This window comes from Ailuropoda melanoleuca, chromosome 15, assembly GCF_002007445.2.
Source record: "Ailuropoda melanoleuca isolate Jingjing chromosome 15, ASM200744v2, whole genome shotgun sequence".
In the NCBI taxonomy this organism is placed as follows: Eukaryota; Metazoa; Chordata; class Mammalia; order Carnivora; family Ursidae; genus Ailuropoda; species Ailuropoda melanoleuca.
Window position 1 is genome coordinate 23,586,018 of NC_048232.1, and position 25,544 is coordinate 23,611,561.

The 25,544-nt window shown below is 42.8% G+C and overlaps 1 protein-coding gene across 2 annotated transcripts in view; it reads left to right on the top strand.

The window, feature by feature from the left end:
- The window catches only part of GAD2 (glutamate decarboxylase 2), an 82,422-nt gene extending 57,468 nt beyond the window's left edge, over window positions 1-24,954 (top strand). For both annotated transcript variants that reach the window (XM_002928027.3, XM_034644224.1), the window contains 6 exons: window positions 280-344; window positions 5,863-5,941; window positions 9,514-9,663; window positions 15,250-15,357; window positions 15,702-15,791; window positions 23,677-24,954. In XM_002928027.3, the coding sequence (XP_002928073.1) occupies window positions 280-344; window positions 5,863-5,941; window positions 9,514-9,663; window positions 15,250-15,357; window positions 15,702-15,791; window positions 23,677-23,850 (666 nt within the window). In that variant the 3' untranslated portion in view covers window positions 23,851-24,954. The remainder of the gene's footprint in view (window positions 1-279; window positions 345-5,862; window positions 5,942-9,513; window positions 9,664-15,249; window positions 15,358-15,701; window positions 15,792-23,676) is intronic.
- The last annotated feature ends 590 nt before the right edge of the window (window positions 24,955-25,544 follow it).

Sequence of the window (25,544 nt, forward strand, 5' to 3'; positions counted from 1 at the left end):
GACTAGGAAAGGATCTTTCCCCTTCTTGTGCAGAAATATGGCCCCAGTTTGGCTCCTTACACTTGTCTAAATGTGGGATGGAACCTGAAACCTTAGCATAGCTTCCAGTTTAAACTTTGAAAGTCTAGTGCCAGAAGGTGGCCAGCCCCCTGTTGCCTGAGCTCGAGGAGATGACTTTCACCCCATGGGATTCTCGCTGTTCTGGAAGACACCAAACTTTAGAACTCTAGGCAATGAAAGACCTGCTGTGCTGTTCCTTACATGATCTTCCTTTTGCAGGCAGCTTGGGGTGGAGGACTACTGATGTCCCGGAAGCACAAATGGAAACTGAGCGGCGTGGAGAGGTACACCCACTTTTCTTGTTAACAATGTAAAGTGTGAAAAGCAACTTACATACAATTTCCAAGCACTCCTGGAATACAGGTGAGCCTATTCTCTGCAGTGTTTGTGTGCCTTGACCTGTGTGGTCCTAGACCCATGAATATTCTGTGTACACAACAAAAAGACATCAAATCCCCTATCCAGTGACCCAGGCAGGATGATTCTCAAATAGAGATTCCTAACTGGAGTCCGTGGTTGGCCAAAGGACTCAGGATCAACCTTCCTACAATCTCTGAACCAAAATTATTTAAAACCTGTTGGCAGGTCATAGTTTTCTAGGGAGAAGATCTGTAGCTTTCATATTCCATAAAAGGATAACATCCACTGCCGTAAGCAAACCAATAAATAACTTTGCCCCTTATAACGTATCAGTGTTGAAAGCATGGATTTGGGGTTTAATATGGCCAGTTGAAAGCAAGACATATTGTGAGAATTTCATCCCATGGTTTCATTCCCATGATAATTTTTTTTAAAACATAGCTCTGATGCGTGCAGCAAAGCACCTTTTTTTTCAGAGACTAAGCAGTAGATGGTTGAGAAAAGCTGTCAAACCCAAAGGAGATGATATTTGATTAGCATAAGACATATTCTGGCCTGAACAGCAAAGGAAAAAAATTACAGAATGCAAAATCAGCCTTGGGCTTTGTTGACCGTGCGCAGAGGAAGCTCGGCGTCCCCAGTTCTCCCGTGACACCCAGCAGCTCAACAGCAGACGGGAGCTCAGACACTCCAGGCAGCTAACTGAGAAAGCTGGAGTTCGTCTGAGGCTGCCAAGGGCCCACCAGGCCCTGCCAAGTAGCCAGCTGCTGCCCACTGGCTCTGCCTCTAGACAGCTTGGCACCGTTTCTACTCTGGGAGGAAGAGAGAGGCCGATGGAGCATGAGAGCATCTGTCCGCACTGGTGCAGGATGGATGCCCAGGCCCGCTCCCACACCAAGAACCCAAGGGAGCGGGGGCACCTGAGGCAGAGTCAGGGCCACACTGCCTCACTTGTGGAAGACTCGAGACACCAGCTGAGGCCCAAGGCAGCAGGGCAGCCGTCCGAGTCTGCTAGCTGCCATCAGCAGCTGGCGGGGAGAGCCGCCCGTGCTCTGATGGCAGGTTCTCATTTAGCGATGGGAGGCCGAAGGTGGGCATAGCCCCCTGCCAGCGTGAGCCAGTCTTGGCCTCTGCCTCAGGCCCTTTGGGGCTTCTCCCATGTCCAATTCCTTTTTGCCAGGAAGATCTCTCTGAAACCAGTCCCTTAAGGAGAAGGCAATGCACTACACGGGGAGAGATGACAGAAAAAGGAAGGAAGGAAGGAAGGAAGGAAGGAAGGAAGGAAGGAAGGAAGGACAGATTGGAAGGTGCCTGCTCAGATGGTGAGAACGAGAAGGAATTCTCGTGCTTTCGAGAGAGGTGGTCTGTACACAGTACTTTCTCTTCTTTAGTTTCTTTCTGACTGGCACACAAAGTAATCTTCTATTATTGTGCCTTTAAAACCAACTGGGACTCTGAAAGCCACGGATTGTCCTCCACCAGTGATGACTTAACAGCCTGCTCAATTACCTACCCTGAGCCTACCCTACCACCCACACACTTTTGTACTAAAGACTATTATTTCAGAGCAGAGCTTAGCACATTCACCAGGGAACATAGAGTCTGCTCCAGCAGCCGCAGTTCTGAAACCGTATGGTAAACCAAATCTACGAAACGGAAGAGCCAAAGATGAAGTCCCCAAATGAGGGACTGCCGTCTATGGACCCGAGAGTTATCTGTCTTGCTGACTTATTAGCAAAAGGCACACTGTCTATAGTGATTAAGGTTGTAGAGCCAGTGGAAACCCCCAGACATGATGGGCATGGGCATAAGTTAAGGGGAAAGAATTTGCCTCACTTGGGGGTATATATTTTCCCAAGGATTCACTGTAAAGGGGAGGAAATCCATGGTCAATTCTTGTCCCCAGATCAAGAGGTTCCTCCATAGTCACAGGGTCCCCAGTGTGCCATCCTCATAACAAAATGGCACGAGTCACCAGAGCTGGCCTCACATTCCCTTCAGGTACCTACCGACTTCTCAGAAAACAGCTTTCTTCCTTTCTGATTCTGTCAAATTTTCTGGAGACGTCCTAGCGGAGAGGGTGTGCCAAGAGCCCTAACACTCCCAGCATGCTTCTGTGCGTTGTAAACGGTCTGCTTTAATCCCTCCCCACAGCAGGCTGCCGCTTGCCTGCAGTCTCCCTTTGTGGCGGTCCCCTCTGAAGGTTTTCTGGCCCAGCTGAAGGTCCTGGCACAGCTTCTGCCATATTACCGTCACTGCCCTCACTCCTGCCCCGAGAGCCAGGGGGCTGGACATTCAGTTCAGCAGTGACTGAGCCTCCGCCGTCTGCAGGCGCATCAATAGGCCCAGTGAGGGCACAAAGATGATGAACATGGTGTGAAGCCTATTTTCTAAGGGCTCAGAATCTAGTAGGGAAGAGTGACAGTCAATGATGGGTTAAACTTCAAGGCAGAAGTAAAGGCTCAAGAGACAGACAAGCGAGCTGACTGGCAAGCACAGAGAAAAGAATGATTCCTGCTGAACGGGGTTATTCAAGGAAGACTTCACACAGGGCTGGGCATCGGTGCTGCGTTGGGCGGAAGTGGAAGGTGGACATTGAAGGTGAAGAGCAAGGACACAGAGGTTTGAAAGGGTCCTTGGAGGAAGTCCGGATAAGTTTGGATGGAGACTGAGAGGGACTCATGACAGTGATTGGAAGCTCCTGGAGTGTCCACGTCTTGCACAGGGAGTCTCAGTGGAGGGCCTGCCCACAGAACCAAGTCAGGAGCAGCATAAATCCCTGTATATATAAAGAAGTTGTGCTCTAATTCCACGAAGAGCCTTGTATATCAGAGGATGCTTAAACACTCTTTGTGTATAATACTCTCTTTAGCCTTTACTTGAAGAAATTCCAGAGATTTTCCACCTTGGCAGACTTTGCAGTCTTACATAGTATGTTGAAAAGTATGGGGGACATTTTTTTGTAGCTATCTTTGCCCAGCTAGCATTAGCTTGTTGTACTCTATGAAACATCTTCCTCAAAAATTACAAGCACTAAGGACTACAGAATAAAGCACTTAAAAAAAAAAAAAAACCAACCAGAGCTACAAAGGGTGATGGCGGGAGATCAGGAAGAAGAAAATGCTACTAACACGCTGAGGTTTGAGAGCTGGATGTGTGGGAGGAAGACAGTGTGAGGCACTGAGGCACAGAACACACGAGAAAGAACAGATCTGAAAGGATAAGGAGGGGCAGGTTAATGAGTTCGTGTGGGGCCTGCTAAGTTTGAGGTGCAAATGAGGGCACAAGGATGTGTCTTATAACAGCCCTCAGAGAGTCAGTTTTCTCCAACAGAGTAAATCAAAGTAGCCACATGACTGAACCTCACAGGAAAACATTTTGCAATGAACCTGGGGTTATTTTTCATAAATTGCCAACTTTTCTCAGACAAACTAAGGACATGTCACTGAATCACTCTGTGCAGTTTTTTGCCATGTCCGTGAGGCAGCCCCTCTGTGAGAGAGGCAGGACGGGAACTCCATGACGGGTAGTCATGGGCCTCAGCAGCGTCTATTCTAAAAAGACAAGTTGGCCACTGCATCGAAACAAACACCTCCAGTCAGAGAAATGAAAAACAGTTATTTTCTTCTCCGTCAGGTGTCATTACTGACAAAGCTGAGTTTCCTCAGGATTAGGCGTAGAGCTACAGAATATTCTAGAAGCAGTGTATATGTGCTCAAGGACAAGTTGGCCACTGCATCGAAACAAACACCTCCAGTCAGAGAAATGAAAAATCGTTATTTTCTTCTCCATCAGGTGTCATTACTGACAAAGCTGAATTTCATCAGGATTAAGGATAGAGCTGTAGAATTTTCTAGAAGCAGTATATATGTACTTGATGTCACAAAGTGTGTAAACGATAGAATTGAAATCAATAGTAGGAGCCAACCTTATTTAATGCTTACTGGGTATCAGAAGATGAGCTGGCTTGTTCACTGATTCAGATGAGATCGCCAGGTTAGTAAGTGTTCTCTGACTGGCCAGCTGATGCCCACCATTCATCAGATAGAAGAATGGGATCTTTCCCAGCTCCTCATTCCTTCCCAAGGTTCTTGCACCTCAAGAGCTGGGAGCAGGGTGAGCCCAAGTCTATTGTTCAGCCAGAGGAGGGGCAGTGATCCGTGGCACTCTGGGGGCAGCTGACGCGGGTTGCTCTCCTTTCCCTTCACCTGTGAGTCTGTTTATACCAAGGTCATGTTCATGAGTCTCATCCCCAAGAATCCTCAGGCTCTCAGAAGACATGCACAGGTGCTCACCTTGCCTGATAAACACGTGAAGTGCATGATAGGAACTCACTCATGGAGGGAACACTTGCTTTCCCTGGGAGCTGGAGGAGGAGCTGGTTGGAGCAGTTCAGTGGGACCGAGGGAGCGAAGTTGAATGGTGCTGAAGAAGTCTGCAGAGAAAATAACCCTCGATCTGGGCCTTAAAGCATAATTAAGATTTAACCAAGTGAAGCAAAGAGAGATGACATTCTGGGAAGAGGAAATAGCATTAAGAGACCCAGGAGCATGAGAATAGAATTTTCTGAGAATAAAAAATAATCTGGTGTGATGAAAATGGTGTCATGAAAAATGAAAACGGGTATAGGGTAGAGCGAGGACACAAGACTGAACACATGGCCTGTACTCACCCTTGATGGCATTATTATTATTATTATTATTATTATTATTATTATTATTAATACAAGAATCTGACCCAGAACTATGGTTTAGACTTTGCAAATAGCATAAAACCCTGAGAAGCTGTATTACTGTTGGGAGGGCATTGTATTTCTCAAGTGTGTTGGAACAAAATAGATTGAGAACTGCTATAGGAGCCATAGCATATCCCACCTGTGGTCTAGAGGGATGTCTCTGGGTCAGAGAAGAGATGGAAATAGGATGAGCTAGAAGCTAATATGAAAGGACAGATATGAAAAATATAATAATCAATTGAAGAGGAAGAAGGAGAGGTTGGGCGAGAAGAAAAAAATTAAGCAGTGAAGCGAGCCATCGCTCTGAGCTCCAGGCCACTATGGTCGTGCTTCCAGGAACCATGGAGGCACGCGAAGACAGCCCCTTTCTGGGCTTGGTGCCCTCCTCCTTGGCCACCAAAGGCAGGACCCTGAAGTGGATGATCCCAGCCACTCAAAGGGGGTCTCAAATCACATGGAGGCTGGCTGAATTCCTCTGTGGAAGCTACGGGGGCACTGCATGAAGATGCCCACCCTCGCCTACTCTCTGTGTAGACAAAGAAAAGGTTGTAGATTTAAGAGTCCACGTCTTGTTTTGTAAATTTAGTGTCATCCAGGAGTCTGAGAAATAGCGCTAAGAACCTCAAAGCTCTGTTGTCCTGGCACAGGGCCTTGTCGTCTGAGCCAGTCATAGGTGCCAGCCTCTTAACTCCATTTCTTTCCTGTAGGGCCAATTCTGTGACATGGAACCCACACAAGATGATGGGCGTCCCTTTGCAGTGCTCTGCGCTCCTGGTTAGAGAAGAGGTACGGCTTTCCTGATTCATGGCCCCATCCATCAGTGGAGTTTGGTAGAGTAAATATGTGTGGTGACAGAATCAGAACACAGGACGATCCACAGGCTGGAGCAGTGAGCCATATCCCGAAAGTGGAGATCGTTCATGAGGATAAATATAATTATGCTGCTCTTATTTCCATGTATAGGATGGTTTTATTTTGAGTTGACAAGACAGGCATGTTTCAAACATTGCTAAATTGTACTTTGTGTGCGTGTGTGTATGTGTGTGTGTGTCTGGCTTACTTTATTTAGCATAATGTATTTATTTAGCATAGCAAATATTTAGCATAATGTTTGCAAGGTTCATTTATATCATCGCATGTACCAAAGTTTCATTCCTTTTGTGGCTGAACAATATTCCATTGTACGAATATACCACAGCTTGTTTATCCATTCATCCTTCAGTGGGCATTTGGGTTAATTCTGCTTGTTGGCTGTTATGAATAGAACTGCTCTGAGCGTTTGTGTACAATTATTTGTTTGAATATCTGTTTTCAAACGATGGACCTGTTTTCAATGGAGGAATGAGTTGCTGCATCATATGGTAATTCTATATGTTCCTTATTGAGGACCTGCCAAAGTGGCTGAACCATTTTACTTTCCCACCAACATGCAGGAGAATTCCAACTTATTCTGCATCCTTGTCAACACTTCTAAGAAAACACAACTAAATTCAGCTCTCAGATTTGGGTCTTTGAACCATTTTGAGTTAATGCTTGTGTATGGTGTGAGGTATAAGTTTGCATGCGGACATCCAGTTCTCTCACTACCATTTATTGAAGAGACTACTCTTTCTCCATGGAATGGTCTTGGCACCCTTGTTGAAAATCAGTTAGCCACAGCTATATGGGTTTAGCTAAAATGTACTTGTGAAAAAGGCATAGAACATGTTAGGTTGTACTCAACAGGGTCAACAATGAGTCAAGAGAAACTTAGTGTTCATAAAATATTAATGGTTTAAAAAAAGTGTCAGGATGAGGAAGGTGGTAGTCTCCCACTGTCCTCTGGATAAACCAAGCCTTCAGTGGTTGCTTAGGTCAATGCCAGATTGCATATGGGACCCCATCAAGCTAGGGTTCAAACAGTGGAGAACAATTGGTGAACATGTGAGAGGGATGGTTGAAATAATTAAGGATGTCTAATTTAAAAAGCAAAAGAAACTTAAAGGGCTGGAGGATGGCAGCCTTCACAGTTTAAATGACTCTCAAGTGGGAGAGATTCATTTTTTCCTTGCAGCTTCGGGAAACAGGGTCAGTAGCACTGGGTTTGATTTGATGGCACAATCAGAATATGCCATGATTTTAGGTCTGACTTCCAGTCAATGAAAGGAAAGCTTTTCTAAAAATTAAGCTTCCCCAGAGGTAATGAATGCTTTGCATAGGAATAAAATCACCACCAGGGGAAGTGATTGGAGATGGGACAGCCACTTATTAGAAGATAGAAAAGATTCCTTCATTGAGAAGGAGTAAAATAGAAGCTCTAGGATCCCTCCCAAATCTAAGAGTCTATGATGCTCTGACAGCATGTCTCTTATTGAGATATAAGGAATAATACCATTGTATAGGACTGTATTAAGTATCCTGTGATAAGAGAGTTCTGGGTTTAAAAAAAGCTTGGGATATTTTAGATGAAAGAGTTAGAGGGAAGTTTCGTTACTTCAGGGCATATCGGAGCCTTTAATATGCTGATATACATTGCAACTATCTTTGAAGAAGGGATTTATGATGTAGAGTTTCCAAAATTTATTTGACCCGGGGAATTTCTTTTACAGCAACTACTTGATAGCACAGCAATTATTAGTGTACTTAAAATAGTTGGCCACATAATGGTCTATAACTTTTTAATGGCTTGGAATCAGAGTATTAACTCATCAAGGCCCTTTATGTAAAAAACATGACTTTTATTTATCCTTTTGTACAGTGAGACTGGTGCTGGCCAGCCTTTGAGAGGTCCTGTGTTTCCTATTCCAGGTCCTCTCTATCCACCATTCCAGTCTGGTGTGGTCTCTCTTATGACCAGTGACACCTTTCCGTAAGCGAGCATGCATGCCTAGCTTCTGTGACCACGAAACAAATTAGAAGCCCTGTTGCAACTGCAATTTTCAATCTTACAGGTCTTCGAGTGAATTTTCTTTTTCAAACCCAATGTCATTCTACTGCTCTATTACAATTATTTAATTCCCCTTACTCTCAAAAAAGAAACAATGAATTCCACTGCAAATGCAGCCCAAGCTATAGGGTCGAGCCCAGCTTCATTGCCTACCGTCTGATCTTTCAGGACTTAGTTAAATTCTAGTTGCGTTACATTTGGTTTTCATTTGGTAATTTTTTTTTAAGGAATTCTCACTTCTAACTTCAACTAGCTGATCGCATCTTAGTCTTCTCTTCTCTTGTCATGAGTCACAAGGAAAAAACCACGAATGCCAAAGCTCCTGTAAAATCACAATTATACTGTAGATAATCAAAGAGTCAAAGGCTGCCTGTGGTTCATGACAAATTGAAACGTGGTGGGATTTCTGGTGAGGAGACTGACAGTGCTGTTTTAGTCAGAAAGCATGATTCATTCCCTGTTCTTTGGAATAGTTCACTTTGCCACCCATTTTCCATGCTAAGCTTCTGGTGCTGGGGCAAAGTAAAGATCATTGGCAATGAAACGTCCCACTCTAACCACCACAAGCAACCGAGTATAAAAATGCAGTACTAACCGCTCTTGAAACGGGAACCTGGCATTTGAAAGATTGGCTATTCAACACGCCTCAGAATAACAATGTCTTTACTGTTTTAGATTTCAGCCTATAAAAATAACAATAACCTATCTTAAAAGCTATGACTTCCAAAGAGGACTCAAACCCTAACAGCCAAACGATAAAATACTTGAACTAAGTATGAATGAAACACTAATCACACTATTAGTATTTTACAGAGCCAAAGAGTTTCTGAAGTGTTTTAATTACAACAAAACCGAAATAGCAGGATGGTCCCTCAAAGAACGAACATTATACTCTGATTATGATTGTTTCTAAGGAAACACAGCCTCTTAAAAGGAGAGTTAAAGCATATATGCCCTTGTTGTTAACCTGTAGTTACGTTTGACCCTGAGCCATTTATCCCACAGAACTGACCTATCTAAACAGCTCATACTGTCCAGATATTGGTCTCATTTTATTTTATTTTTCACTTTTTTAGAGAGAGAGAGAGCGAGAGAGCATGCACACATATGCACAAATGTGTGAACAGGGTTGGGGAGGGGCAGAAGGAGAGAAACTTAAGCAAGCTCCATGCGGAGCCCGACTCAGGGCTCGAACTCATGACCCTAAGATCACAACCTGAGCTGAAATCAAGAGTCAGACGCTTAACCAAACCAAACCACCCAGGTGCCCCTTGGCCCCACTTTAAACATTTGATTCTCCCTGCTTTCTTTCTCCAGGAAGTTTGGTGTCCCTATAAAAATGTTTTTCCTTCATAATTTTCCCCACAACGTAAATCTAACAGAGCCCCTGATCAAGTCAGTAGCGTTGCCTAAGTTTTCTCTTCTCTTCTAGGGGTTGATGCAGAGTTGTAACCAGATGCATGCCTCCTACCTCTTCCAGCAAGATAAGCACTATGACCTGTCCTACGACACTGGGGACAAGGCCTTACAGTGCGGACGCCACGTCGATGTTTTCAAATTATGGCTAATGTGGAGGGCGAAGGTGAGCACGTGTACACTGACCAAGTGTCACCTAAAGACAGAAACTATATCTGGTGACCCTTTTTATGAAGTTAAAAATTGATCTCCAAATCGAAAACTACATCTAGATATCCGCCTCCTGCACGGGCAAGGACAGAAGCCAAGTTGCTTCTAATGCTCACTCATCTAGAAAGCAAACCCAGGTGGCTTTTACAACAGAACATCTGGATTCTTTAGAGGCGTTTTGTTGTTGTGCTGTTGTTGTTGTTGTCTCTCAACTCTTGGTTTTTATGCAGTGATTGATCCCTGGGGGAGGATGGTGCCCTCTTTTTGTTTGGAGGACAAAACCCACCACGGTAGCTTCCTTTCGACATTTCAAGGGATATAGTCTAGTTACAAAGCTTTTTCTTTTTTAAAAAAAAAAAAACCCTGGAACTACCCAGTGATCTCCTTTTGTAAGGTTTCTGTTTAGCCCAGAATTTAACTACACTTGATCGCTCCTCTCAGAAACAGAAACTCTGTAAGCAGCCTTCAAAGAGGATACCTGAATGCTGAAATGTAAGCAGGCTGGAAAGGTCAAAGCTTTTCTTTCTCATTTGGACCAGATTCCTGATTTCAATGTCACAAATCAGTGACTTCCCACCTGGTTTCATTTACCTCCCACAGGAGGCAATGGCTAATGCCAGCTTGACGTGCCAGAGACACCCAACTGCTAGAAAACCCAACCGCTCAAAGAGTCCACAAGGGAAACTTGACAAAGGAAATGAGAAAGGGCAAGGTTAGAGGGAGGCTGGCCTGCCCCGCAGTCCTCTATGTTGGAGGGAGGGGCCACGGATTGGGCTGGATGGTTTCTCAGTAGCCCACACAAACAGGGGGCCCTTCCATCTGGGGGACGCACAGATAACTTGGTCGGCACGAGCGTGACCTGCCAGGATGAGACCACAGACTGTGCTCTTGCCCGGGTCTGTGTGAAGAGGCAGGAACCATGTCCACAGCAGCAAGTTCCCTCTGCCACGGCTTGTAAGACGTTTCAAAGTCAACTGAATGCCTTGAGCAGTGAGAGAGGCAGAGAGCTAACAAGAAACCGAGAGGGCTCGGGAGTGAAATAATGTAGTTAGCAACTATCTTATGGAAGCTTGCTTAGATCTATTCGGGGAAAAGGCAGTTTAAATAGAAAGATGGTCTCACTTAGTGCAGAAATAACTCTTAGAGGGTTTCTGGGGATGGCTGGGCTGACATATTCTCAGACAGACCTCCGTAAGGGTCTGTGGCCAGCTGAATTTCCTCTGAGCAGTGCTGAGTATTGAGCAGCTGCCTGGAGTTGTTCCCCTGGTAAAGGTGGTGGGATGGGCAGGGGCCCCTTCCTCGTCTCAAACGATGAGAGCCTGACAGGGACACTGCCTGGGTCCCCACCACCCAAGATGAGACTCATTCTGTTGGAATGAGTCTCGTTTAGCAAAAATAACTAAATCAAGAACAGGAATTATTGGCGTCCTCTCAAATTGTTTAAAAATGAGTAGGTTTTTCATTTCATTAATTGCTGGGAATCAGAAACAACGAGCATGAATATCAGCTAGGTAGTTGAGGAGAGCTCGATCTCTAAATATTGTTCAGGATCAGCCTCTCCGCCCCCTTTCCCTGCGGTGTTTCTATTAAGATGATGATCATTAGCTCTATTCGCACAGAAGTGCTCCTCTCATGGTTCATCAGTTCCTGCTGCTCCTTTTCCATCTGAAGCCCCCTCGCCAGCATGGGGCAGCGGTTGGCTGTAAGAGAAAGAACTCAGAGGCCATCAGGTGTGAATGAAACAACAGGAACGACTGATGCCTGAAATAAGCGCGGAGGATCTAGACTTGAACGCGCTGAAGCAGAGACATCAGAAGAGGCAAGAAAAAAAGAAAAAAACACAAAAAACAAGGAACAACCTCAGCGGCTACGTAATTCATCCATAAATGAGGGATGCGTATTCCTTTAATTCCTCAGGCCAAACCCTGAGTATCTAGACACAGAAATGGCAAAAACTTCCATTTGCTTTTCGACCTAAAGCTGCATGTTTTGCAAAATGAAATGATAATAATGAAAAGCCCTAAGCTCAGTCCTGCAATCCAGAAGAGGGGGAAGGGTAATCACACTTTTGTCCAAGCTCTCTAGTGACGCCAGCCAGGGGAGAAGTCATCCTGCCCTCAGAAGAACCGAAAAAGAGTTGGCTATGACATTCTATCTCGTATCCCCTCAGGCATGAGAAAAGGATCTGCAGAAACAACCCTGTGGAGCAGGCAGCTTACATCAGGAAGCCCTCTGTTACTGGATAGGCCTGGAGACCGCGGGATTCAAGTGAAGCCCTTAGCAACACAAACCGCATGAAAACTAGTAACCTAACTATAAATATTCTTTAATCTGTTAATGACTGATGGAGCTAAATGCACTGACGACAGCCATCACATTAAGCCCAAGAGAACTTGATGAAAGCAACTGTATGCAAAAAAATGAGCCTCTTGATGTGAATTCTAGCAGGCAGTCCAGGTGGTAATACCATACGTAAGCCTGTCATGAGCAGAGGCCCTGTGCCTGCCCTCAACTCTGTTCTTAGTGAGGAGGTCTTTCATTTTGTCTGAATTTTATTAGAGAATGCTAAATACGACTTGATGATTATTTTCCAGATTTTACAGATTTCCTCAGTGGTTAAAATTCTCTGTAGATAGAAAAAAAACAAAAAGAAAGAGAGGAAGGAAGAAAGGAAGAAAAAAAGAACAAAAGAAAGAAAGAAAGAAGAAAGAAAGAAAGAAAGAAAGAAAGAAAGAAAGAAAGAAAGAAAGGAAGGAAGGAAGGAAAGAGGAGAGAAAAAATGAACGTACCTTAATTTTAGGTCTACAAGCACGGCTTACTATGTAACTACCTAGTTTTCATGGTAAATCTCTCTGTGTATGGTTATGCAAATTAGAAGGTTTCCTTATCATTTTCTGTGATTGGCCTCCCTCATTAAAAATGTAGATGACAGAGGGACTGGCATATGGCTGAGAAAAAAAAAATACCAGGAGAAAACTATTAAAGGGAAAGTAATGCCAGGCACCCTTTGCTGAGTGACTGAATGTTCACTTTCTCTCTAAAATATTAATTTATTTTAATAAGTATGTATTGAGTATCTGTTATTGGGCCTGATGCTGGGTGAGATGAGGGGGCCACAATTTTCCAGACGAGGTAAGATAAATGCACAGATAACCATCACATAAGACAGAACATACCTGGTTGTAAAAGAGACACAGACGCACCTTGAGAAGTTAAAGGATGGACAGCCCATTCCTAGTTTGAGAGCCAAGAATGATTTATTAAGAGGTTGCCTCGGAGATGGGTCTAGGACAGGATAGGTACGATACGTAGGATTTCAACCAGCACAACTACATTATCAACACAGTTAACCTGGTGCCGATAGAAATGGTTCCTCAGAACACACTGTGTAAAAACACTGCCCCAGGGATTAAAAGTAGACTTCCATTCATTCATCCGCTCATTCAACAAACGTACAATGAGCACCTAATATATGCCAGCCCTGCTGGTAGGAGGGGGACGGTAGTAAGCAAAAGAAACAGCTTACAGAATGTGTATTTCAGCCAGGTCAGTCCAAACCAATCCTAAGCGTGTGAGTGATGAGGGAGAAAATAAAACCATCTTTCTCCCGAAGCTCCCTCAGCGTAACTCAGACAATGGGGTCCAGACTTTCACTTAGGCGTGCCCCTCAGAGCCCTCAGTTTCCCTCATAGCAACCCAGAGCATGGTAATGCCACACCTGATCGAGTTTTCCAGGGGCTGTTGTCACTCTCAGAATAACAACTGTGGCATAGGACAGCAACTCAGCAAGTATTTGATGAATGAGTACATTTTGGAGAATCTCCTAAAAGCCTTCAAAACCTTGAAAATAGAATATGGATCTTATTCACATAAATACCCAACCCGCAGAGACAGGCTTCAAAGAGCACACTAGAGTTTCCCGTGTCACTTCCCCTTGGACCTCTTTAGCTTACAACGAAAGGGATGGTTGGGTTTCTCCTGATCTTCTCAAGTGAAGTCCTAGACTAGCAAAGGCCAGAGGGCTCCCCCTCCAGTCTGCGATAATCCCACTGCCTTTGCAATACAACCGAACTCCTTTTCAGAGCATTTGTTTTACCTTATCGTGTCCCTGTGTGTGGTTTTACCTTATCGTGTCCCTGTGTGGGAGGGAAATCACACAGGCACCACCTTTCCCAGGAGACCAGTAAGATTAGCCAAGGTCATGGGGCTGGCCAGGGTCAGAGTCCTGTTGGTCTTGGCCATATCCTGGATCAGGTACGTGCAAGTTCAAAGCCAACCCTGGACTGGTTCAAAGGGTCCAGTTTGGAGAACAGTTGACTTCCCTCCCTCCTACCTAGGGTCCATCCCAAGTATACCCAAACTGCCAGATCAGTCCAAACCAACCCGAAATCCTTGGCACCACAAAGTCATAGAGTGCATGGTGTAGGCTGTGGCCCGAGTGTTCAGGCATCAATTGGGACCCTTCCTTGGGGTCATCAGGAACCAGTCAGACTCTCTGATCCATCAACTAGGGCGGCAATCTCCATAAAAAAGATTCCTGAATCCATCAGATTTCTTTTAAGGCTTCAGATGTTGAAGTCACTGGCTATGCTGAGATGCTGAGACCGTCAATAGGAGCGTGGGCCCGCCTTACGTCCATTACAGCTGCTCCCTCCAGTTTCCATGTTGGGTTAGTCACTGGTTGGCCTCTTCCAAGTGCTCCTGGGATGCGCATTAGCTGTTTTCTAAGCTTTCTATGAGCACTCCACAAATGCTGGGGGAGTTAGGAGGAAAGCCATTTTGAAAAGTAATTCCCTGGAGTGTCCCAAGGTCTGTTAAACAGCTCCAGTCCATGGCTGTAGTGTTGTTTTTCGCAAGCCCGGATTCTGGGCTTCCAGAGCCGGAAACAGAAAGACCTCCCTGCTAATGTTTGCCTGTTACAAACATATGAGTGATTTATCCCCAGAGGAGAAATCTAATGAGCTTTGCAGAATGACAGGCTAACAAAGCATCTGTGTGCCCCTTAAGATTCATACATTCATTTGTTCAACAAATATTCATTGAGTACCTACCCTATTTGTTCTATAATGGGAGTACATTGGTGAACAAAAGCAGGGTCTGGAAATGGTAAATTTTCATAACGGGCAGGAGCTAAGCAGGCCTGCTGGGGGCTCTCTGGTGATGCTGCTTCTCCGCAGGAAGAGAACAGCCCAGCCTCCTGTCATTAATGACTTCCATAATTACCCCTCCGAACGGCAGAGGCAAATTTTCCCCTCGAGTAATCAAAATAATTGCCTAGAGAATGGGGGCTTGGGAAGAAAAGGAATCCACGGTAGGGAGCTGTGATGACATGAAAGGAACAAAAACACCTGAGGGGAGAGCATCAAAGGAGAAATCATCACCAGGGAAGCCTCTGGAAGCAGAGTCTTATGCAAGCAAAGTGGGGAGCAGAGCGGAGGCGGAAGTCGCAGAGAAAGCCTCAGTCTCCGAAGAGATTAGTCCCACAGAGAGCCCACCCGCCTTTATTAGCCTGCCTGATAAGCTTTCTTCTTTTCTTATTCAGGGCACTACTGGGTTTGAAGCACATATTGATAAGTGCTTGGAGCTGGCAGAGTATTTATACAATATCATAAAAAACCGAGAAGGATACGAAATGGTGTTTGACGGAAAGGTGCGTATTCCTGTCCCTATGATCCCCAAAAGTTAAGTCAGTTCCAGTTCTTACCAGTTCTCATCACTGATTTTTTTTTTTAAGTCAATTATGTATTGTCTAGGTAAGCAGGCCCATTACAAAGGAGAAGCTGGGCTGATGGGGTCGCTGTTCTGAGCTGTAGTAAAAAAATCAAACTCACAAAACAGTAACTCTGTATAATGTGGTCAAAGTCAGGCACTCCAGAGCAATAATGGATTTAAAATAGATTCTATTCGGAAGCTGCAGAATAGATTTGAAATGTGCTTGGAATTTTCTCAGTTGCCACGATGGGCCGAGTATGAATGTTACTTTCCTCCTTGTAGCCTCAGCACACAAATGTCTGCTTCTGGTACGTGCCTCCAAGTTTGCGTGTCTTAGAAGACAATGAAGAGAGAATGAGCCGCCTCTCGAAAGTAAGTGATACAGGCTCCTCTGGTCCAGACATTGGTGCATCCATTGGGCCTTTCACATGTGTGGCGTCTCTCTGACATGCATTTCTAGGAGAAATCCAACCTTGACCTTGGTGCACAGGCCCACTCCCCTTCATGGGCTCCTACAGAACCAGGCCATTCAGAGCTGGTATATCCAGACTTCTGACTACTCTGTTTGCTTCTTTTCTTCTTCTTTTTTTTTTTTTTTAAAGATTTTTTATTTATTTATAAGACAGAGATAGAGACAGCCAGCGAGAGAGGGAACACAAGCAGGGGGAGTGGGAGAGGAAGAAGCAGGCATAGCAGAGGAGCCTGACGTGGGGCTCGATCCCATAACGCCAGGATCACGCCCTGAGCTGAAGGCAGACGCTTACCGCTGTGCCACCCAGGCGCCCCTGCTTCTTTTCTTCTAAGAGCAACTTTATGGTAGCTTAAAATAAGCAATCAGGTGACAACTTTCCTGCCATTCACGATGCAGTAAGAATCCTTGGTGAAGTTGCCTGTCCTGCCCAGCAAAACCGTTATAAGCACAGAAAGAGATTTCAGGCACCAGCAATGGTTAGAAATCAGAGCTGCTGCTGACCCTCTTGAGATGCCAAGGTCAAGGCTACCCTGTGGAGTCTTTAGAGCTGTGGTGAACCCCAGAAGGTATCGCGGCAGGGAACAATACTAACGGCCACTGTGTAGAGCGCATGTTGTGTCCCAGGCTCAACTCCTATCTAGTATTAGATCACTCAACTATCGTAAGTGTTCTAGATGACTAAAGAAGACAATCTGGGTGATACAAACAGACTTCATTTACCACTTCATGAAGCAGGCAGCCTCCATTCCCAGGGATCCAGAGAGCTGCAAAATAGGGTGGAAAGCAAGAAGCTTTTATAGAATAAACAATAAGGAAGAGAAAGATAGAAAATGAATAAGGAGAGGCACCTGGGTGGCTAAGTTGGTTAAGTGTCCAACTCTTGACTTTGGCTCAGGTCATGATTTCGGGGTCATGAGATGGAGCCGCATATCAGGCTCTACGCCAGGCATGGAACAAGCTTGAGATTCTCTCCCTCCCTCTGCCCCCCCCCCAATTTGTGTGCATGCATGCACTCACTCATGTGCCCTCTCCCTCTCTCTCTCTAAAAAAGAAAAGAAAAGAAAATGAGTAAGGAACAACAAAATAAGTATAGAGCCTAGGGTTGGCTTGGCACTGGGGATGTGCTAAGTGGATATTCCATGTTTCTGGTCAAGCAGAGCCTTTACAGGGTTGTGAAAGTTAAGTGTCCATTTCTTGATGTGACATCTGGGCAGGAGCACATTAGAATCAGCCTGAAGCTTTATAGAAAACACTGATGACCAGGTGTTAACCCTGAGAATTTAACCCAGTTGGTTTTGGATGGGCTTGGGAATGGTTCTGAAAGTTGTCCAGGTGATCCCAATGTGCAGCCTAGGCTCAGAGCCACAGACCTAGAGAAATGCATGGAAGAAAGCTTCTAGGAGGGGGATCCATCGGTGCACATGTCTGGGTAGGAGGGGTCATGGTTGTGTTTGAAGTTTTAATGACGTTGGCTCATTTGCTCATTCCAAGAAATCAAGCCCAAGATGTGGGAGGGAGGGAGGGTGAGGGTCACATTGTAGAAGATGATAGGGAGACAAAAAGGGGCCTATTGTCGTTTGAGGGAAAAGAATTCATATTTTTTCCTGATGTTTTATGGTATGGCTTCTTCACAGTATGTATCATCTTACCAATAACTAATTTTATTTAACAAGTTATTTAGAAATTAGATGTTTCCATTTTTATTGGCTCTAACTCTTTAATGAACCCATTGACCAGACAGAGAATCCATGGAATAATTTGGCCAATTTAATTTGTTGAATCAATTCATTATTGCTGGGCTGAGGAATGGGGCAAGATGGGAAAACAGAACAGAAAGTGGTTTTTCCCATCACTTTCTGAGCAAAAATCAACTCTGAATTCCCCCCATATCAATACAGCTCTCTTCAGATGCCTCTCAGGTTTTAGCAAGTCACATGAACTGTGATGGGAATGGAGATTATTTCTTGGGGAGAGCCATTAGGATATTAGTCAACTATTTTTACACAGTTGATAATTCAAATTTGAAAGTCAGGGGATTGCAAAATGAGTTCTCTTCATTTTTTCCTCTCCTGTGTTTTTCTGTTTTCCTGACTGGAATACAGAGAATTCAGTAATTCAGAGTTGGAATTCACAACAGAACCACATAAAATATCAAGGTTAACTTTTGTTTATTTATGTCAATAATTTTTCAGAGTTTCAGAAAAGTTTCTTCTTAAGTATAAAGCCCTTAAAGTATAATGTCCAGGGACCAGTGTATCTTCACACACTCACACACACACATGCACATGCACACAATCCCAGAGGAAGAACAGTGGAGGTAAAATAAAAGAGATCACCTGCTCTATTCAGTATGGTATCAATAGCCACATGTGGCATTTATCAAAATTAAATTCAACCATAAATTCACTTCTTCACTTACACTGGCCACACTCCAAGGGCTCAACTGTGGTCAGTGACTATTGTTCAGATAGTGGAGATATAACTCATCTCTGTCACCACATAAAGCTCTCTTGGTCCGTGCTGATATAGACCCAAAATGGGAGGAAATGTGGAGTCTTCTGTGTGGCATATGGCAAAAGAGAATTAAGTTAAATTCTGGACCCTCCAAGGAAGAATTCCTCTTTGTGCCCTCCTGTCTTGGTACAGGGCTTAGCATACAGTAAGGGGCTCAAAAATGTTTGCTGAGCTACAGTGCCATTTACACATTCCAGAACAGGGAGCAGAAACAACATTTAGGAAATCTACTAGTGGATCATAGGCCTTTCCCCAGAGCTCACACTGATGTGGGGACAGATATCTAGGCAACGGGTGGTTATTATGAAACAACCACAGTCAACAACTTCATAAGGGAGGCTGAGATTTGGGTTGGTGCCTTTTCTGCTGCCTGGTCAGGACTGTGAGTGTGCAGGTGGCCCATCATCACTGAGGCACAGTGGACACAGAAGGCCTAGGGCGCCACATGACCGTAGGCAAATGCCTTAGACACCAGCAGGACCAGCAGGTGGAATCCATGCAGACATTCATCAGACAAGAATCCTGGTTCTTCATTATCACCTTCATCTTGTATTTTATTCCATTGTATTTGATCATTATCTGCATATCTCATCCCAGCCTCTACCAGTCCTATAATGACTGATGGACTTCCAAAAGGTCAACAGTGGATTGAAAAGTACATTGGTAAGGAAGTAGATTGGCCTCATATTTAAGGTGACACTCTTCCAAAGTCTATGTTGTGAAATGTAACAGGAATTTAATTGGTGAAATTTGAAGTGTTAGGATTCCTACTTATGGTTATTCTGCTTTTGCATTTTTCCAAGAATTTCACTCATGTTTCCAAGATTTTGAAACAAAAAGGTTTTGTGATACATAGTGAAAAAATAATTTCTGTGATTCCGTGACCCTTTAACCTGAGCTTTCTTGGGAGAAACAAATGTGGATTCACATTATGGGATAGTTCCCTGGTTATTGTTTTCTAAGGAATTGAAAAAGGTAATAACTCAAGGGAGAAAATGATACCCCAGAATTCATAAGGCAGCCCCAAGAGCTCCTGCTGAGTAGGTCTTTAGTGAAATCTTCAACATGCAGCCTCTCTTTCCTGACTGTCTTTGTTCAACAAAACCAAGAATGTGACCAAAAGAAAACATCTGGAAATAAGTGAAAATGCTATATACTCATCAGAAGAGTCAGAATCTTATTTTCCTTCTGAACTTGCAATTAGTGATTATGCAATGAAGTAGATGTTTCATGTTCCTGCTAATTTTAGTTCATCCACATTTTCTGCAAGCAACCAAAAGTCATGGATTTAGACAGCTGTGATTTCTCCAACCCAGCTAGCTTCAGCAACTGGAGGGATTCAATCTGACTTTACACCAAAAGTTGTTTGGGATGATGACTGTTACCACTTAAATTTTTGACCTTTGATTTGATTTGATTTATCTGAAAAGTTAGAGATGATTCTCTTCAATAAAATGAGTTCTCTTCATTTTTATCAATTTTTACCATTATTTTTATCAGTTCTGAAGAACAAGCATGATTTATTACACAAATAAAAACTAAGGAATAGTTAAGTGATTCTCCCTGAAATTCCTGCAGGCACATGGATTTGGAATTCCTTTTCTAATTTGGGATTTATCTTCCCAGGAGCACATTGATTTGCCATGTCTCACAGCACAAAGTGATAAATTTCATGTCCTTATGCTAGAGTGTTCTAGTGGGTCCACTTTTAAAACTTAATCCCAGACTTGAGATATTTAAATTCTTTTTCATACTTATTCCCTGGGATGAGCCCAGTGCTCTGTGTACATTCTCAATCCTTTAGGGGAAAGAAGGATCAACCCAACAGAAACATTCCTCTTTATATTACCTTCCTGTATAATGAAAGGGCAGAAGGAGACTTAAGAACACGTTAACCTAGAATCAGAAAATCCCAGTGCTGGAATCATCATGCACATTCATTTTTAGATGAGGAAATCAGGTTTAGGATGTGAACTGAGGTGAAATGAAAGTGAAGGTAAACTCTGTCCTTGGTTTTCTATTTGGTAACTAATAAATAATTTCGTCTTATGGGAAATATGTCAATTTTACACATTGAGTCTTTGTTTTGGGTTGTTTGTTTTGTTTTTGGGTTTTTTTTACATTTATTTGGTCTTATTTTTAAAATTTTAATTCTAGTACAGTTAGCAGATAATGTTGTATTAGTTTCAGGTGTACAATACAGTGATTCAGCACTTTCATACGTCCCCTGGTGCTCCTCACAAGTGCCCTCCTTAATCCCCATCACCTATTTCTCCCACCCCCCCCAAAAAAAAACCCCACCCCTCTGGTAATCATCAGTTTGTTTTCTATAATTAAAAGCCTATTTCTTGGTTTGCCTCTCTCGTTTTTCTTTGATCATTTGTTTTGTTTTTTAAATTCCACATCTGAGTGAAATCATATGGTATTTGTCTTTCTCTAATTGACTTATTTCACTTAGCCTGCTACTCTCTAGATCTATCCATGTTGTTGCAAATGGCAAGATTTCATTCTTTTTTATGCGTGAATAATATTCCATTGTGTGTGTGTGTGTGTGTATGTACATCTATAGACATCACCTTTTCTTTATCCATTCATCAATCAAAGAACACTTGGGCTGTTTCCATAATTTGTCTATTGTAAATAATTCTGCTATAAACATAAGGGTGCATGTATCCCTTTGAATTAGTGTTTTTGAATTTTGGAGGTAAACGTCCAGTAGTATGATTACTGGATCGCAGACTAGTTCTTTTTTGACTTTTTGAGGAAACTCCATACTGTTTTCCACAGTGGTTGCACGAGTTTGCAAGAGTGTAAGAGGATTCCTTTTTCTCCACATCCTCATCAACATTTGTTGTCTCTTGCATTTTTTTTTAGCCACTCTGACAGGTGGGAGATGATATCTCATTGTAGTTTTGATTTGCATTTTCCCGGTGATGAGTGATGTTGAGCTTCTTTTCATATGTCTATTGGCCATCTGATGTCTTCTTTGGAAAATGTCTTCTGCCCTTTTTTTATTTGGATTATTTGTTTTTGGGGTGTTGAGTTTGATAAGTTCTTTATAGATTTTGGATACTAACCCTTTATCAGATATGTGATTTGCACATTGAGTACTGTGAAAATGAAAACCTCATGTAAACCAATGGTTATTTAAGTGTTGATGTTCAAAAGTCACATGTTCATAACTGCATTCTATTTGAATGAAGCTATTCTTCATTAAAATGAATCCAATGTAAGGTATAGTCCCCATTTTGAACTGAGTTACTTACTATGTATATCTAATTAAGTCTAAAGCTCCCTGACAGCCATTCCTGGTTACATATTTGCAGCAATGAACTTAAATGATCAAATGTTATATTTGCAAACTCCAATGGTAAAATTTACGTGAAGAGATCATATACACAGACCTAAGTTAAATGTGTTGCTCTTCCTACATAGCTATCCCCATTATTCTACTCTTTATAATCAGTAAGGACTTGGGGAGCCCTCAATGTACACACAGTGCTGGTGATCAAAAGACATAAAGGACACTGTGTCTGCCCTTCAGAGATTGCAGTTTCAAAATGGCGGAGATGAGATGTATTTTCTTGTAAGTCATAAGACAATGGGAAATATTCTGTAGACAGACTCTATGGGTAAGGATCATGTGTTTACCACTTTAAAGAGAAAAGATGCTACTGGGCTAGGGAGTCAGGAAAGGCTTCATCATGGTTGGAGGTTTGTGGTGGAGCGTTGGGGTGCGTGTAGGATGTGACCTGGAAGAGAAAGGGGACTCGGAGCCAAGACAACAAGTGTGACACAGTAAGACTGAGGACAAGTGTGAAGGGAAAAAAAATATATGTGGCACATTCAAGGGATATTGACTGTAGGTCTTGTCAGAGTTGAAGATTGAATTTAGTGAGCACTGGAAGATGAGTCCTCAGAGCTGGGTGACAAAATACCTTTGTGCTGAGCTCGAGAGTTTGAACTTCATCTCATACAGAGTCATCAGAGAACTGCTGACACTGTAGTCATTCTGGCGTTTGTGTGGTAGCAGCTCGTTGGTGAGCCACCTCTGTAATGTTAAGTCCTTGTGGGCTCTGCTTTTGACCTCAGCTGATTTTCATCGTGGTTGAGGAACATATTTCAAAAAATCTTATAAACTGAGATAATACAGAAGGAGAATGAAAAGAAACTGGAAGGCTTTAGGGTCTCAAGAAAGAAAAGTGCTTTAAGGCCTCAAAAGTCTGCTTATTTTCAGACATCACTTGATATTGAGACTTACCTCTTGGTAACCATTCTCTGAGCTATGTTCTATTTCCAGTGTTTTCATAGTTACTGAGGAAAAAAACAAAAAGCCCTCCCCCAAATGTTGTATTGCTAAACTATTTAGCCTTAGAACCAATATCCAATTCTTCCCATTCTCCCAAATCCGTAACTGCAAGTTGATAAATAACAAAAACTCAACTGAATATATTTTAAAGATCTAATTGGCTTTAGGCAGGATCCCATTTAGGAAGTAGAGGGGAGCTCCAAGGGGCTACAGAAAGGGAGAGGTTTTTATTTTTATTTTTTTATTTAATGTTTTTTTATTTTATTATGTTAGTCACCATACAGTACATCCCTGGTTTCTGATGTAAAGTTCGATGATTCATTAGTTGCGTATAACACTCAGTGCACCATGCAATGCGTGCCCTCCTTACTCCCCATCACCAGTCTATCCCATTCCCCCACCCCCCCTCCCCTCTGAAGCCCTCAGTTTGTTTCTCAGAGTGAGAAACTAAGGGAGAGGTTTTTAAAGGCAGGACGGGGAAGTCACAAACAGAAAAGAGAATTATTTTGGGTGAGCTCACCTTTCTTTGGGGAAAAGGGTCTTATTAGGTGATTACCTCATGTTTCTTTGGGGGAGCCAAAGAAGTTAAGACTGGAGTTAAGACTATATTTCTGGGGGAAGTTGAAACTGCAGTTAGGTTAGGTATGAAGCCCAGGGTTGGTGACGTGGCCTAGCGTGGCTCCATTTGGGGTCTGCAGTTTTCTTTTTCACAAAGTCAAGGATGAGACGGAACACACCTGAGAGCCTATCACTTATTATTCATCTTATCACCTTCAAGAATTTGGATGTGTTAAACTGCTCTAGTGCTCTGATCCCCAAAAAACTTGGAGATAATTCCTTTAAAGGAAACAAATATGAGTCAGGTTGTTTAGTTAAAAACTAAAAATGCTACTTGATATTGGGTTCTTTTACTAGTGGAAGAGTCCCCAGGGGTCACCATGTGGCTCTGGTCTCCCCCACAGGTGGCCCCAGTGATTAAAGCTAGAATGATGGAGTACGGGACCACAATGGTCAGCTACCAGCCCTTGGGAGACAAGGTCAATTTCTTCCGCATGGTCATCTCAAATCCCGCAGCAACTCACCAAGACATTGACTTCCTGATCGAAGAAATAGAACGCCTCGGACAAGATTTATAATATCATAGCTCACTAAGCTGTTGCGATTCTCTAAGTAGACAATTAAGTTGTCACAAACTGTGTGAATGTATTTGTAGTTTGTTCCAAAGTAAATCTATTTCTATATTGTGGTGTCAGAGTACAGTTTAAAAATCCAAGACATTGCTCCTTTTACAAATCCTTTCCTAAGTTTAGAATACCTCTCTAAAAATTAGTGACAAAAGGCTGTGTTCTAATCAATAATGAAAAGCTTAAAATTGTTATAACTACTTCCCTTACTTTTAATAGAGTATGCAAATCAAGCTTTATTTTCACTTCAGAGTAGTAGGATTGATTAGTTCCAAATTGCCCCTGAATCCTAAAAGGTTCTTTGGGGTGCAGTCCAAAGGAGAAAGTGCATATAAAATGTATGTTGACAATAAAAACTCTTGCCTTTTTCATAGTATTAGAAAAAAAAAATTTCTAATTTACCTATAGCAACATTTCAAATGTATTTAAATACATATAATTTTACAAAAGGAAAATATATATATTAAAAAGAAATCCTATTTTGTAACATATAGATTTTTATTTTATATGGGTTATACAAACTGCAGGGGCAGATATAAAAAAGAAGCCAGATTTTTTTTTTCTCTTTCTTTTAATGGAGGCACAATAAACACTGAGCAAAGTTATTCTGAAACATAGGCCCACACAATTCTTCAAAGGTAAATTGCCTTCTTTCTATTCATGTGATGGCTTATCATATCTCTAAAGTTAGTATTACAAAACAAAAACAAGAGAATATTGCAAGTTCTCTAAAATAACTGACCAGATCAACAATAAGATTCTCTTCCCAGTTGAATTTTCCACCCAGTTGACCCTGAGCAGACCCACTCAGTAATCAGGACAAACCAAGCTTCGTCTTAGACTAAAATTAGGGTAATTGTACTCTGCTTTCCAGTTCAGCTTGTTTTGAACAGAAGGTAGATGCTTATTCTTGAGGCATCTTCCCAAACAGTATTCTTTTATTAGGTCATTTGGATTAATTAGGGAAAATAAAAATAAAATCTAATCAGCCTGAGCAAAAAGGAATGAAGCACACTCTGGAAGGTGGTGAGCCCAGAAAATTAAACTCGGCCTTGAGAGAAGAGATCTCTGTGTCATCCTGGGCACCATCTTGTCACTGTCTAGGAAGGAGTAATTTACCTCCTGGATAATTGCTTATTCCCATTCCCTTCCCTCTCCCACTCACGAAAGTTCTCTCCTGCTAGGCTCCTCATCCCTGGAATCCCAAATAATTAATTGCTATCCCACGGGTGGTTATTTTCCTCTCATGAAGTGAGCTCCTCACCTGAGATTTTGAGACAGCATCTTAAGACCTTCTTTTATCTGCCTCTCGTCAAGATCCAAAGTGACCAGAGTATGCAGAGATAGTAAGATCCTTAGAATTCAGGATAATGTTTTAAAGCATTCTTCCTCCCCTGCACACCTGATGGAGAGACCCAAGCTAACAAGAGCTCCCGTTGATATTTGTGGGGCCCCAGTTTGTCGGATTCCAAGTTCTAGTGTGATGACTACAAGCTCTTCTATGCTGACTGCAGGTACCAACTTAGAACATTCGTCCTTTCTGTATGCACCTTAGAAAGACTACAGGCATACAAGAGAAGAAAGAAAGAAATCCCCTCTAATATAACCACAAGATCCAACCATCTGAAATCTGCATGAGCTTGCTC